Here is a 16044-nt window from a genome sequence, read left to right as displayed (position 1 = left end):
AATTTTCTTTATATAAATTATTTACAATAATTACAACATAGTAATGAAGACATAACTTCTGTTTTCTTTTGTAGAGAAAATCTCTGCTGGCTTTAGAGAAGGAAGAAGAGGAGGAGAGGAGTAAAACCATCGAGAGTCTAAAGACAGCACTGAGGACCAAGCCCATGAGGTGCCTTCCCTTGGGTAGCACACCACCCACTCCTTCCCTGTCCCTTTGCCTGTTCCTATCTTTCCCTCCCTCTCTCCTTTTTCCCTCTCTCCCTTTTTTCTTCCCTCTCTCCGTCCCTCCTGTTCTCTGCAATGGTCAAACTTTTCTGGGACTCTTAAATTTAAAAGCATGTAACTGAACCATAGGTAGCTGCTTAGATCACTGACTGTTTGATAAATGCTTTCCTTTTAAAGAAGACACAGTCAGTGCCTAGGATGGGCAACATTTTTAAAGAAGGGGGAAGAAGATGGAGAGAGAGGAGAGAGAATGCTAGAGCACCGGGATGTTACGACCATCAGTCATTGTTCTTGGGGATGCCATTCCTAATGCAGCCATTTGGGAATGCAGCTAGTCCCTCACCATTAAACATAGTGTTGTCACATGACTTAACCATTGTCCTCCTAGGTGTGTTGACATGGGAAATGAAGGTTGGCCCCAAACACTTGTGTACACATGTTCATCGTCAGCCTTATTCAAAGATCAAAGTAGCTTTTTTTTTTTTTTAAGTAGAAACAACCCATATCCCCATCAGCTCACAGATAGGGATGATGTTTTTTGTCCACTGAATTGTGCTCTTTAAATGAGTGAATTTATGGCATGTTAAGTACATGTCAGTAAAACCATTATTAAAAATAAAGATGGGTTGACATTCTGGCAAGGAGTGATTCTCTCTGATAACCATTTCCACTCTGTCTCTCCTACACTATCACTGCCCATTAAGGTCTCCAGGGTTCAGTGAGGTGTTGAGGGCCTTACAGGTACTAATATTAGTGCCATGAGCAAGAGGCATGAGGTTGGGTGGAATGATATATTCTGCCTTTAGTAATAGAATGCAATCTTAGAGAGCAGTGCTGAGCACTGCACAGCATCTGACAGGGGGTCATCGGGTGTGGCAGCCAACTCCCCACTTCTCAGCCTATTGTGAACTCTCAGAAGCTGAGGGGTACCTGGAGGTGAGAGAGCTCAGAAGCTCCTTGGGTAGTCAAATAATCAGGGTGTATTATCTCTGCACTGGCCAGGGGCTTTTACACACACACACACACACACACACACACACACACACACACACGTACTATGAATCCTCATCAACTTAACCGTAAAGGTTCTAAGTAGCGATAAAATTAATTCACAGTAAAAAGCCTTGGCTTTTAACCAGTTTTATATATTAGGATTCCATTCTGCCTGTCATATAAAAGAAGGAACTTGCTATAGAGCACCATAGGAATAAAAGCAGTCATATTGCTTGACGAGCAGTAGAAATGAAAGATGTTGCTCTTTGACCTGTAGGGGCCATGGTTAGGGCCAATGCACTAATATATGCAGCCCATATATGCTGCGCTAACTCAGATCAGCAGACGACTTTAGCCGAACACAGGAGAGGTAGTTCAGGGATGGGGCTGTAGCTCAATGGCAGAGTGTTTACTTAGCAAGTGCAAGGCTTGAGTTCAATATACCCAATGCCAGGGAGAAGAGGAAAAGACACAGATGCTGAGCAATTGCTATTCCTGGCTTTGTGTGAAGATATGATCTGTTTGTGGTTCATTGAACCAGCTGAGGTTCGCTTGCCTCCAATGGAGATTTTCTTTTTCACAGTCTAGTTAGACAGACCATTGGGTCTGTGCCATGGAAGAGCCAAAGAGTTACAAAGGCCTCATTAATGTAAGCCTTTGGGTTCTTCAGGAAGTGAGTCTACTTCCTTTCCCCTAGGCTCTTCTATCAAGGATGATTACAAGCACAAAGGACAAATCTAATCACCTCTCTTCCTGACAGGTTTGTAACGAGATTCATTGACTTGGATGGCCTGTCATGTATTCTCAACTTTCTGAAGACCATGGACTATGAGACCTCGGAGTCTCGGATACATACCTCCCTCATTGGCTGTATAAAGGCACTAATGAACAACTCTCAAGGCCGGGCCCATGTCCTGGCTCATTCTGAGAGTATCAATGTAATTGCTCAGAGTCTGAGCACAGAGAACATTAAAACAAAGGTGGCCGTGCTGGAAATCCTGGGCGCTGTGTGCCTGGTTCCCGGGGGTCACAAGAAAGTTCTGCAAGCTATGCTGCACTACCAGAAATATGCCAGCGAGAGAACCCGCTTCCAGGTAGGTGCCCTCAGACTTTCTCACTCCCCCCACTCTGTAAACAGCAGTTTTGCTGGCCCTGGTGGGGATTACTTGCTAATTTCCCCCAGTAGTGAGTGCTCACACTTTGTCTTCAAACATTCCCTTCATCTTAGGTTCAAGAACAGAACTAAATATACGCTCTACAGTCAATCAGTCTGGGGTCTGAGATATACTGGACTCTAAACTGTGACCCTTGGGCCTAGATTACTTGTTGCTTTTACAGAGGGCCCAGGTGCAGTATTTCAGCACCCATGTGGTGATTCACAACCATCCATCATTCCAGTTCCAGGAAGTGCACACGAGGTGCACATACTTACATGCAGGCAAGACCTTCACATTAAAATAAAAATGAATACATTTAACAAAATGAAAAATCGTGATGGCATCCTGTATATTACATAGATAGCTCCTATCTTTTGAATCCACTGAATGTGGTGGTCCCTGAAAAATCTACAAGTTACTATTCATTATTTAGGATCAAAATTAACAGTGAGATTGTGTCCTAGTATTTTTACTCAAAAAGAGAAAGCAGATGGAGACAAGGAAGCAACGTTTCCTGTACTTTGTATATACTTCCTGTAAACACACCTGAATTCTGTGACTCAGTGTAATTTTGATTGAGATTTAAAAAATTAACCTTCATGCATTAAAAAAAATTTTTTTAAATGAGCATAGGTGGGTTGGCAATGATTTAGACCCTTATCTTCCTACTTGTATCACCGACAGACGTTAATTAATGACTTGGATAAAAGTACTGGGCGTTATCGGGACGAAGTGAGTCTCAAGACTGCGATCATGTCCTTCATCAATGCAGTGCTGAGCCAGGGAGCCGGAGTGGTAAGAAGCATGCACTGCAGCTCTGCACAGATGCATTAAAGAAAGCTTTTCTGACACGGTGACTGCACAGTCGGAAAACCTGAGCATGTGTTGTGTCGTCCTCTTATTTCAGGAGAGTTTGGACTTCAGACTCCACCTTCGCTATGAATTTCTGATGTTAGGAATTCAACCTGTTATAGATAAATTAAGGGAACATGAAAATTCAACACTAGACAGGTAAGCTCTACTGCTACAGCCTGAGGAGAGGGTCCATGCAGTGTCCACTGCTACAGCCTGAGAAGAGGGTCCATGCAGTGTCCACTGCTACAGCCTGAGAAGAGGGTCCATGCAGTGTCCACCACATGGTGCAGGGCCAGTCCTCCGGCTACTTCCAGCCTGCACATTATGTGTTTGTCCCCATAGACTGCAGCACCTCTGAAATGTAGAACTCAGAGTAAGAGATTAATAAAAATTGGCACAAATAAATGACACAAATATTTTTCTGATCTGCAAGCCAGGTGCAGGTATATGGGCTTGTTTTCTATGAAAACAGTCAACAAGTGAAATCTGAACATGTTTTAGATTTGATAAGCATTTATTCATTTGATAATTTCCTTAAACGTATCTACTTTTTCCTCTGATGATTTTATTTAACTCATTAGAAAGAACATGGCCAAGCAGAGGCATTCAAGTTTTGTTGCTGTGTTTCTTGAGGAGATAGCACTAGAAATCAGGAAGGCTCTTTTTTATGTTTCTTTTCGGGGCTAAGGGTGAGCCCCGGGCCTTACATGCACGGCAGGTACTCACCACTAACTGCATCCCCCGCCTTTGTTTTGGAGACAGGCACTCACTGTGCCCCCCAGCCTGGGCTTGAGCTTGGGCTGCTGCTGTAGCTCTCTCCTTAGCGACGGGATTATGTCCGCATGCCACCTTGGTGTGCTTAGAGCTGTACTTGAAAATCCTGCACCCCCTCCACTGTGTTCATGAGACATCCCGCTTTTAGTCATTTTTGTTCAATTTCCTTTCAGGCATTTAGACTTTTTTGAAATGCTCCGAAATGAAGATGAACTAGAATTTGCCAAAAGATTTGAACTGGTATGTAGTCTCCTAATCATTCTGGTGTGGCACGTCAAGATTTGCCTCTTGAAATGCATGTTCTGAGTTGGTGGGGCCAGTGCAGCCCATGAGCTGAGTCAGCACCTTGTTCTGTCACCTAGATGGCCGAGTTCTTCCTTCACCTGGAGAGTTAAGCAGCTGGGTGTTTGACTCGGCTCTGTTTCCTATAAACTAGGTTCACATAGACACAAAAAGCGCCACTCAGATGTTCGAGCTGACCAGGAGGAGGCTGACCCACAGCGAAGCCTACCCGCACTTCATGTCCATCCTGCACCACTGCCTCCAGATGCCTTGTGAGTGCTCCAACTGTGCGGGTGCCATGGAGACCTGGGGTGGAGCCAAAGGCAGTACTGACTAGACTGGGGTGTACCAGGGACCTGAGCCTCAGCTTCTGGCTCGCCAGTGTTTGTTTCCTCACAGATTAAGAGCAGTTATGAAGTCCTCAGGACTAAATGACCCATAATTTACTTTGATTTCAGAATAAATGCATGCCTTACAGCACATGCAGAAAGGGGTATGAGGATGCCTCTGATGATGTGGCTCCAGAGGGTGCCTGCCTGCTCCTGACAGGGACTAATCCTAGTTTACAAGCAGATTGAAGATGGCTTTCTGTCCTTCTTCCTTTTTAGACAAGAGAAGTGGTAACACAGTTCAGTACTGGCTGCTGCTAGACAGAATCATACAGCAAATAGTTATCCAGAATGACAAAGGACAGGACCCCGACTCCACACCTCTGGAAAACTTTAATATTAAGAACGTCGTACGAATGTAAGTCTCCTCTCATCTTGCCGCCTGTGAGATAATGAGATACTCAATTTGTCTTACCTCAGATAACAGTGGGGACAGATGAACTGTTCTGGGGGTCAAAATGAGCTGCAAATAGACATGACTCCATCTCAGTGGCGTGTGGGTTTCCCTGAGGACTCTGTGCAGTACACTGTTTGTGTGCCCAGGGAGACCACGTCTGCAATGCACATGGTTTGTTTTCTGTAACAAGTATTCCTCTAACTGTTCCACAGGTTGGTTAATGAAAATGAAGTTAAGCAATGGAAAGAACAGGCAGAGAAGATGAGGAAAGGTGAGTGGTCCTGGCCGAGCGGAGCTGCTGAGGAGACCTGGGTGCTGGAGCGCTTGCATTGACTTTTAAAAATCAAACCTCTTAGTTTTCTTACTATTCCCAGGGTATTTTATCCTTTTGCTTTATTATTAGATAAATAATTTTAGAAAAGATTGTAACATTTGCTGTGTAGAATTTATCATTGAAAACAAAGATTAAAGTTGTGGGTACTTTATTTCAAGGGCCACTAAAATGGCTTTGCAGGTAAAGGTCCTTGCTGCCAAGGTCCTTTGCTGACAGCTTGAGTTTGATCCCTAGGACCCATGGAATGGAAGGAGAGAACTGATTCTTACTTCTGTCCTCGGTGTATGCCCTCCGCATGCATTCATGCACACACACACACACACACACACACACACACATTTAGTCTTCATCAGACTGGCCTGTGGGCATGTCTTTGAAACATTTTCTTGGTTGACAATTGATGTAGGAGAGGCCCAGCCCACTTTGGGCCTTACCATTCCTAGGTTGGTAGGCCTGGGCTCTATGAGAAAGATAGTGGACAGTGAACCTGAAAACAAGCCAGGAAGCAGCATTTTGTGACTTTTGCTTCAAGCTCCTACTCAAGTTCCTGTGTTGCCTTCTCTCACTGAGTTATCGAGACCTAGAAGTGTAAGAGAAAATGTGCCCTTTCTTCCAGTGGTTGCTTTCGGTCATACTTCACCACAGCTACGTAAAGCAATGAGAGCAGTCCGTAAGTGCGTGCTTAGGAACGCACTCTAGCATGTGCAGGTTGGAGTTTACAGTTGAGGGCATGTGGGACAGGACATTTTGGGTCATCTAGCCATCCATTCAGGGGGCACCTAAGTGTCTCTGGTGCTTTGAATTGTACTCACTTCTCAGTGGGAGTCTGAACTCCACCTTCCTTCCTCGTTCACAGCATAGAAAATGAAAAATAAAACTAAAATGAATGGAAAATTAGCATAGTGTAGCACATACTAACTACACAGCAACCATTACAGGGTTCAGGGGTAGGGTGGCAAGGGAGAAAATCTCCAAGGTCAGTAGGAAGAATGGGGTGGTCAGTAAAGTTACGGTAGAGGAGAGAAATTATAGATAAAATGAGTTCATGCCTGGAAGCTTCAGCTGGCAAAGTTAGATTGCTTTCAGAGGAGGAGACAGGGAAGTTGTTTGAACCTAAAGTTGGAGAATATTTGAGGGAGAAGAATATGGAGCCCAGGACTCTGAGAAGGCAACGGGAAAGCCTCCATTAGTGGATGGTAGATGATGCCAGTTTGGGAGACAGTTTCCAGCTGGCACTTCCCAAACCTGCCATCACCCCAGGATCATCAAGGCTTGTTCCAACCAGTTCCTGAGCCATGCCCCCTCCCCTGCCCTCACCCACCTTATAGATTGATTGCAGAGGGATTTGGCCAATGGCCTTGGATTGTTAAGAGCTCCCACTGCATCTGAGACTTAGCCAGCTTTGTCAAAGGCTAATGATGAAACTGGGGAAGGAACACCCCGAATGCCTTTATTATCAGGGACGAGCAACGTGGAGACAGAAGAAGGAAATGGGATTAGATGTGGACCGGAGCCAGGCTTCAGTGTAGTGGTAGACCTAATTGCAGGTTCCTTTTTATTTGAAAGCTGATAAAACTCAAGGATTTTCATGGCTCATAACTTTCTGCAAATTCCAGTTTGGAGAGCCATAGAAGAGGGAACCTCAGAAGAGACAGTAAGAGTTTAAATATGTTATCAAGTTCAGAAGTAGAGACCGACTGTGTATTGCTCAGTCCTAGTGAGCAGTGTTGCTAGTGCATTTGTTGTCATAAAAGAGGCTTTAAGGGCAAGTGTTTGAAATAAAAACCAGCAGCCTAAACTTCATTATTGCTCATTTATGGGACCCAACACTCCTCCTATAGCTTTCTATTCGTCCATAGAATGAAGAATGTCATTACACTGAGCTAGATGCCTCCTTCCGTCCCCCATCCTCCATCCTCTGACCCCAACCCTTCCACACCGGAGGAAGTCATTAAGCCACACCTGAGAGCTACTGTTTGTCCTCCCAGTCCTGTGGGTCCCCTGCCTAATCAGTTCTTCGACCCTTAAGATATCAAATATGGAGACAGTAACATTTGCTTTTACTAGTTTTAATAATCTCTTGCCTGAATCATAAAATAGTTCGGTAGGCTCCCAGGAGGGCAGAGGTCATAACTCAGCTTCACACTGCACACGAGGCCTGCCAGCAGCTCTCTGTTGCAGCACAGAATCCTCCTGCTAGTGGGAAACAAACCAACAAGTTTCATCCACCAGAGCTGGGCTTCTCCTTACGCCATTTCTAATATGTGAGAAGGGCCTTCTTTCTAATACACTTTTCCCCTAGTATAGCTTTTAGGCCACCGGTATGACAAGATTCAGAATTAAGGCACCATTTTCCATGAGAAATTGCTCAATCTTTTTTTTTTTTTTTTTTTTTTTTTTTAGCACCGTGGCTTCAAAGTCTCTTCTTTGGTCTTTCCCAAAATGCAGTTACAAAAATAGTTGTATGGGTCCTTTTCCAAGCACGGGGACTGGTTAGCTCTTGAGTTTCCCTTCAGTGGAGAAGAAGAATGCTACCTGGGTCAGGTTGACCCTCAACTTCTACATCGTCCTCAGCCCATAGTTGCTTTTTTTTTTTTTTTTTTTTTTTGAAAATACTTTTCTCATGTCCTGTTGTTCTCTCGAACAGAGCACAATGAGCTGCAACAGAAGCTGGAGAAGAAAGAGAGAGAATGTGATGCCAAGGCCCAAGAGAAGGAAGAAATGATGCAGACCTTAAACAAGATGAAAGAGAAGCTGGAAAAGGAGACAACTGAGCACAAGCAAGTTAAGCAGCAGGTGGCAGACCTCACGGCGCAGCTCCACGAGCTCAACAGGGTGAGCGGGTGACACCCGGCCTCCCATGTACGCGGGTGACAAGAATAGACAGCTCTGGTGCAGGGATGAGGTCTGAAATGTTGTGGACTCAAAACACCAACACCCTGTGGCTTAGGTAGTGGTTGGGCTTTTACCACCAATCTTATCCTAAGAACAAAAGATCACATTAGCTTCTTAGAAAAGAGACGCCATAAAACCAAACTGGGATGGTGCAAGAAATGAGAGATACACAGGCTCCAGGGACAGGCCTTGTGTGTTGGAAGACATGAGGGTCAAGTTCTACCCACCCTTGAAAACCATGTGCTCAAAAATGTGGGTGCTTTGTTGCACATTCCATTGACAAGATTAGATTCCTAAAGTCATTCAGAGTCTTCCACTGACTCTCCTGGTCTTCTCTTTCCAGAGGGCCGTCTGTGCTTCAGTCCCAGGAGGACCCTCGCCTGGAGCCCCAGGAGGGCCCTTTCCTTCCTCTGGGTTGGGGTCTCTTCTCCCTCCCCCACCACCCCCACTCCTTTCAGGTGGACCACTTCCTCCTCCACCACCTCCCCTCCCTCCTGGGGGTCCTCCTCCTCCCCCAGGGCCTCCTCCTTTAGGAGGAATCCTGCCACCTCCTGGTGCTCCAGTGAGTCTAACACTCAAGAAGAAAAACATTCCCCAGCCCACCAACGCCCTGAAATCCTTCAACTGGTCCAAGTTGCCTGAGGTAAGCCATTTGTTCCCATTTTCCCATTAGTGGACTAGTGGGTGGCACCTGCAGCTCTGCGCCCTCAGAGGGGAAACACCTGCTGCTGGTTAGCTTGACCATCTAGTGCAGACTTGGGGTTCTCCCCAGCTTCTATGTTAGCTGATAATGTGTCTGTGATAATTATACATTGCTTCAAACCAGCTCACTGGAGCATCCTGTAGAATTATAAATTTGAGATAATGGTACTTAAAAAACAAAACTATTTTTATTTTAAGAACATTATTTTTTCTGTATGACTGTCAATCATGGAACTTGTTAACTTGCTATTTCTAGAACAAATTGGATGGAACAGTATGGACTGAAATTGATGATACCAAAGTCTTCAAAATTCTAGACCTTGAAGACCTAGAAAGAACATTCTCTGCCTACCAAAGACAGCAGGTAACAACATGAGCCTTCCAGATGCCTCCAAGTACTGTGTCCTAAAGCATGGTCTCTGGACCATCTGCCAAAACCAAGGTGCATGAGCACTTTGGGGCCATGCCTTTTGGTCTTCCCAAGATGTTCCTGCAAAGCAGCATAGCTGGCATGTCCATGTGTGTGTCCAGTGGCCCATCAGTGCATGTGGACTACTTGAAGGCATGTGGACTCTTTGTGGAGACCCTCCCTATGGTAGTGTATCTGCATCTTCTTTATGTATGCATAGACAGCACTGTATGTTATCTGTGCTTACTCAAAATGAATCTCGAGGCAAGTATTTGTTTCTGAAACCATGCTGGGCTGTCAGAGTTAAGAGAAATATCAGACGGTTAGGCTCAGAAGAAAAATGCTTTTTGGACTAGACAGACTCTTTAGAAGTTTGGGATTTGGTAAGAACTATAATTTAGCAGCTAAGTAGAATCTACAGAGGAGCCTTACACCGACGTCGTGAACATTATAGACTCACTGGTATGGTCGTGCGAGCTGAGCTAGTGTGAAGCTGTTAATAACAGTAGAGCTAGGAAAGCTCCTACTATACTTCCATAATGGTGGCCAGAACACGGCGCGGGCGGGGCCTATTGCCTGCACACATGGTGTGCCTGTAGGCAGCCTCCTTGTGTGAGCTCTGCTCACATCTGTGTAGACGCTCCTGTTGCTCTAGAGGGCTTTTTCCAAAGGTCAAAAGTATAGATTAAAAGTTAGAGCACGCACCTGTAATCCCAGCACTCTGGGAGGCAGAGGCAGGCGGATTTCTGAGTTCAAGGCCAGCCTGGTCTACAGAGTGAGCTCCAGGACAGCCAGGGCTATACAGAGAAACCCTATCTTGAAAAAACCAAATCCGAAAAACCAAAAAAAAAAAAAAAAAAAAAAAAAAAAAAAACAACAACAACAACAACAAAAAGTTAGAGCAGGGTAGCTATGTATAGAGAATTCACAGGAACAAAGAAAAGGAGAGAGGCAAAATCAGTAAGAGCCCCGAAGAGGGGAAACTTGAGCCCAGGAGTATGGAGAGAAAGGTTCCAAAGGCAGACCAAAAGGGAGAACCTGTGAACAAGCATGCCACCCTTAGATGGGCCACCAAGTGCCAGGCATCCTGAGAGCTTCCCTGGCAGCCTGGCTGCTATGAGAACAATGAACTGGGTGGAGCATCCTTAAATAAGCAGCAGGCATCCTTGTGTGCTGTCTTGGCTCATCTCCTCAGAAAGGCCACCTCACAGACGATGCTAGTCACCAAGGAGGAGCTGGACAGAGGCGAGAGAAGAATGAAACCCGGGATTTCTTTTCAAGATGGTTTCTGATATATTTGTGTGGGAGACAGGTCGTATTCACTAGAGGATTTTACTTTGAGAGAGGGAGAGTGTCTGTGCAGGGCCTTTTTATGCTGGCTCAGTAGACTAGGAAAATAAAGTTCCTCGCCTGCCATGCTGCCATTAACCCTAAAACAAGCTCTTGCCCAGCCCCTTCCTAAGTACAAAGATGCCTCGCTCAGTGTTGTGTGCACCAGGCTAGCGAAGGTGACAGAAAGGGAGGTGAGGGGTTTGTTCAGAGGAGAACAGTGCACCTTATGTCTCAAAGAACAAACAAAGCTGTGCTCAGAGCCCATGTCCTGCAGCTACACAGCCCAGTTCATTCCTGATTGGCTGCTCTGTTCACTCCTTCTCTCTCTTGTATCCTAGGAAGGAGGCCCTGGATCTGGGCATAACATCTTAGCAAGTTTCCATGTAATTCAAGTAATCTTGTGATTTGGTTACAAGTCCCATTTCTTTCACACTGAGGTTGTCTGAGGTGAAGATTGGAATCATAGAGAAGTGTATTAAATGGAGGGAAAGCAGCAAGTGTTCTCATGGCCGATGCAAGTCTGCGCATGTGGGCTGCATTTGTGATGAAGGCAGGTGGTGGAGCGGCCCAAGTTTACACGCCTCATAATTAACCGGCTTTCAGCAGAAAGCGAAGGAGGATGCTGCCAAAAGGCTCTGGGACAAATATGTGGACAGTTTTCCAGAGTTCTGGGAGAGACAATTGCAGAAAGCTCTGCAACTGAGTAACCGTTTCCTAGCAACCAGCACTGTTTAAGTAATCAGTGCTCATCCCTGACAGGATAGATCAGAACATTTTGGTTCTTCTTAACACGGATAGACTGGTGAAGATGGGCTATCACCAAAATTTTCAGCAAAACTTTCTGAAGACAAATTTCAACACACCTGCACCTCTTGGGTATTTTAAATATTTCCCTTCTGATATAAAAATAGAAGATAAACCATCAATTTATTTTCCAAATGAGGCTAACTTGAGCCACTTCATTGCATTTACATTGTTGAGATCCGGAAAATGAAAGGCTACAGGCATCTTAATTGGAGTATGTAAGTCAGAGTAAATGAGGTTATCCCCTCATCCCAAAACTGCAGCATCAAAGACCTGTGTGTTCATTCCAGGCATGGCAACACAATATGCAACTGTCGCCACACTTAAACTGCTCTTATTTCTAGTACTAAATGAATGCCAAGAACCCATCATTTTCCCTGGTAGCTCTTTCCTTCCTCCAAAGATATGAAACTCTGGACTTTAGCCATTTGTTTGTGTTGATGAATTTTTCAGGCATTCAGAGGAACACACATACATTATTACTACAGGCATCTGATAGAACCATCTGAGCCTGAGTTTGACATAACTCAGCATCATTTAATAAGGAGTGACACTTTGGGCATATATGCATGCATGTATATATAAACACACACCTACATAAATAAATGCATTCGCCTGTATTTTTAAGCTTACCCACTATTCTATCATTCAAATCAGGTATTTAATTTGTCTCCTTTTTTATATATAAATGTGTCAGCGGATCAGATGATTCAAATTCATTCAGCCTTTACATGAGCCCACAATATAATTATAGTATAAAGCAGAGATGAGACAACCATAAGTAAATGTCATATGAACCAAGACAGTGGTTGCTATTGCTTATGTGTCTGGGACTGGTGTGATATAAACAGTTCTTATTCTCATCAACCATAAAATTTACTACTCAAGGAGCTTCTGTACTGTTTCCTTACTTAATTCTCATCCCAACTCTAGGAGGGAGGTTGCAATTCTTATATTGCAGATATTGTAAACAGGGCTTAGTGTGTCCTCAGTATCCTAACAGGCGCCAGCCACACTCCGGACTACAGACTTGCCGAGTTCTCACTTTTTCTTTGTTCTTCCATCTGTAGTTTTATTCATTACTACTACCAGACTGTAGAGAGTGGTTATTTTTAAGTGCATGCATTAAAGGTGTAGAGAGCCAATTGTGTAAGCTTATGCCTCCCATGAAATGGAGTGTAATAGCATACAGCTATTCCCCTGTGCACATTCCAGAAGTTCATTTGAAAGTCAATTTCTTGAATCTCAAGACCTTTTCCTCATTGGAACGACATTACACATGATCTCCAGGTCTGCCCCAAGAGACTAGTTCTTAATACATCAGATGCTATGTTATAGTTTTATGAAGATACAGTTGTATAGTCCTCACATCTGTAATGGGAAATTTCATCCTGACATGCTATCAATTTATTTCTCTCTATACAGTTGGATAGAGGGAAAATGAGCTAAAGCGACTACTTTTGCCTAAAGGAAGTCTTCACACTAGCAGCTCACAGGGTCTCTCTGTCTTACCCTTTGCCTGAGGACAGCTCTTCTTCAGGAGCCTATGATCCCCACAAAGTGTAATATTTCAAAGCCATCATCCTTTGATTTAGGGAACAAAAGAAAACTACTGGCCCAGGCTCCATTCTCCAACTCCAATGCTAGAGTGTAATATTTTAAGTCCTTCAGTGTCCCATTTGGAATATTCAGCCAGATCTACAGATTCCTTAAGAATGGTCAAAGAATTTTTCTTTTTCTTTTTTTCTTTTCTTTTTTTTTTTTTACAGTCAAATTAGTTTTTGCATCTAATTTTCACATTGGAAAAATCCTAAGACAGTTTCACCCCCTTCTTCAGCTATGTCAATATTCTCGCTTTGCTTTACAGTGCTGGAGCTCAGATCTTGGGCTTCGTGCATTCTAAGCAAGTGCTCTTCCCCCAGAGCTGTGTCTCCAGCTCTCAATCCTCATGCTCCTTAGTCTTAGCACTGAAAGAAAAGCAAAGCTGGGAGCAGTGTTGTTGGGTTTGCTTGTTTAAGTGTAGGGCTGCGGAGACAGTTCAGTAGATAAAGTAACACCAAGCCTAATGGCCCGAGTTCAAAGCCACATAGCAGGAGAGACTAGACTTCCACAGTTGTCTTCTGACTCCATGCATATGTTATGGCATGGGGTGCACATGCACGTGCATGCACACACACAAATAAAAAAATAAAAAAATAAACATAGTTTTTAGGTAGTTTGAAGGTCTGTGATAAGAATCATCAAATAAGGATTGTATATAATTATTAGCATGTGTTTGAATTTGGAAGAATTAAAATCCATTTATGTAAAGATTATCATTATCTCTGCAAGGCTGAACTGTCATTTCATTGTGGAACAGTCTATAGTAGTTTCCAAGCATTGGTCCCTGAAAATTCAAATACCAACTTCCTAATCCCATTCCAATCTCATATATATACCCTTTGATCTCCTGGGGAATAGGCTTTAAACAGAATCTTAGCATACTTGATATGAGCTGAGAGCTTCGTAATTTCCAGTGTGCCCTGCCTAAAGAACCCATCCCATTTGTGATTTAATTTGTACTATGTTAATTACAGGATCATCAAAGAAGTACTGTCTTAAGGCTAACAGTTACCAAAACCTCAGATGGCATTTTTCACCCTCTTTGGAAACATAGGCTGCACCACTTAGCAACTAGCCACCATGCATATTGCTGCTCATGGTTACAGAAGGACCAGCCGCTCTATAAACTCAGCCAAAGGAAGACCAGAGTGGGCAAAGTGACTTTTGTCAGTTCAAAAACTTAAATAATTGTGCTTCTCCATGTTGGCTCATAAGGAGGTCAGATGTCTTTATTTCTCAACAGTGTGAATGAATTTAAGGTATAATGTTAGTTTCCAGAAAACCTGGTAAAAATTTCTGTTTTGGAGAGTAGACAGTGAGAGCAGGGTCTTTTTAAAGTAGTACTTATTTATCTTTGGTTAAGTTGCCTTCATAGAGTTTGTTTGACCAAAGTCTTCTGTCTTTAAAACTACTTTTATTAGAAGAGTCCTAAAGAGTTTGGGAGTAGAAAATCTAAGACATAACAGGGGCAAAAGAAAACTGGGTTATCAGGCAGAAGAAGAGTTTCTTGTGGTTATCAGTATGCTTTTTAAATGCCTTTCCAGAGCAGCAGGCCTCCTTGTATGGGCAGACCAAGGCTGGGGGCGGGGGTGGGGGCACATTCTGTTTCTCACTAGAAGAATTATGCGAAACAGTTCATCTGTATAAAATTGGCCTTGGCAGTGCTGCCGAGACCAGGGAGACCTTAAGGAATCTGCTGAGCAAATGCTAGTTGTACACAGTTGGCCTGAGAGCTGCAGCGTGTTTTTTGCACACCAAAGCTTCTCTCGATCCTGCCTTGCAAAAGTATGCAGGAAGAGCTGCCACTTTCTCATAACATACCATTAGCTCTTCTTTCCCATCTTTATTAGAAGAATTCTCTAAAAATTCTTTCAAGAAGCTATTGACCTTGTCTGCTGAACAGCCCTGAGACCCCTGGGACATGGCCACCAATAACTGCACCAGCGTCTTCTCGGTTCCCATGCTCCGTGCTTTTCCTCCCCCCTCCCCCACAACACCTGCTGCCATGGTTTACACCCTCTATGAAGGGGCGCTAGAGTTGGCATTGCTCATTTGGGTCACACTACAGTCTTTTCTTAACTCTTCCTTATGATGCAAGAAGACAGGTATTTCCACCAAAGAGAAGCACATTTTCTATAACAGTGTGATTGTTCAGTCAAGCTGATGAATTTAATTGATAATCTTGAAGTAAAAAATTCAACATGGTAGCTGGGAATCTAGCTCAGTGGTGGAATACTTGCCTAATGTGTGTATGTTCCTTAGTCTTGAGCATCGTGTGGTTGTGTGTGTGTGTGTGTGTATGCAGACACACACTTATGTACACAATGTACATGTGCATGCACACACACAGTTACACATTCAATCATGCAAGCACCACATTGAATAAATGGATAAATGGAAGCCTGATGGCTGTTTTCAAGAGGAATTATTATATTCCTTCTCCTTCTAAGCCCTTTTCTTTCCTGAATTTGATTTGCTCCCACTTGAAAAGCCATCTTTCAAGTCTTACACTGTGATCTTCACTGTATCTTCAGCCAGACCACTCACTTGAGTTAAGGCCCTCAAGGGCAGGAAACAGCTCCTGCCCTCTGGCCCTGCACCACCAATGTCCTTGACTGCTTTGACTTTCCCTGTTTGCTGCTGTGGTTTCTGAATTGCATGTATCTGATTTGCTTTTTCTATGCCTCTGCCATGGCTGTAGGAGTTCTTTGTGAACAATAACTCCAAGCAGGTAAGTGAGCTACTATATAACCCTTACCTAACACAACTCCTTGGCTCACTGTAAGCTTGAAATCCCTTTTTTATCTTGTTAGATAATATAACTCAGTGACTAGGTGATTCCACTCTGGGATTCAACTCTTCCTGGACTGTCTCTCCAGAGTATGCCTGAAATC

General features: G+C 43.8%; 1 protein-coding gene across 3 annotated transcripts in view; it reads left to right on the top strand.

The window, feature by feature from the left end:
• Daam1 (dishevelled associated activator of morphogenesis 1) overlaps window positions 1-16044 on the top strand; it is a 164601-nt gene that overhangs the window by 120056 nt on the left and 28501 nt on the right. For all 3 annotated transcript variants that reach the window (XM_052185688.1, XM_052185687.1, XM_052185689.1), the window contains 11 exons: window positions 75-169; window positions 1979-2312; window positions 3060-3170; window positions 3283-3386; window positions 4178-4244; window positions 4441-4558; window positions 4895-5033; window positions 5285-5343; window positions 8054-8241; window positions 8645-8944; window positions 9260-9367. In XM_052185688.1, coding sequence (XP_052041648.1) covers window positions 75-169; window positions 1979-2312; window positions 3060-3170; window positions 3283-3386; window positions 4178-4244; window positions 4441-4558; window positions 4895-5033; window positions 5285-5343; window positions 8054-8241; window positions 8645-8944; window positions 9260-9367 — 1623 coding nt within the window. The remainder of the gene's footprint in view (window positions 1-74; window positions 170-1978; window positions 2313-3059; window positions 3171-3282; window positions 3387-4177; window positions 4245-4440; window positions 4559-4894; window positions 5034-5284; window positions 5344-8053; window positions 8242-8644; window positions 8945-9259; window positions 9368-16044) is intronic.

Source organism: Apodemus sylvaticus, chromosome 6 (assembly GCF_947179515.1).
Source record: "Apodemus sylvaticus chromosome 6, mApoSyl1.1, whole genome shotgun sequence".
NCBI classification, from domain to species: domain Eukaryota; kingdom Metazoa; phylum Chordata; class Mammalia; order Rodentia; family Muridae; genus Apodemus; species Apodemus sylvaticus.
The sequence above is the reverse complement of the archived record's forward strand: the minus strand, read 5'-3'. Positions and strand labels throughout refer to the sequence as shown.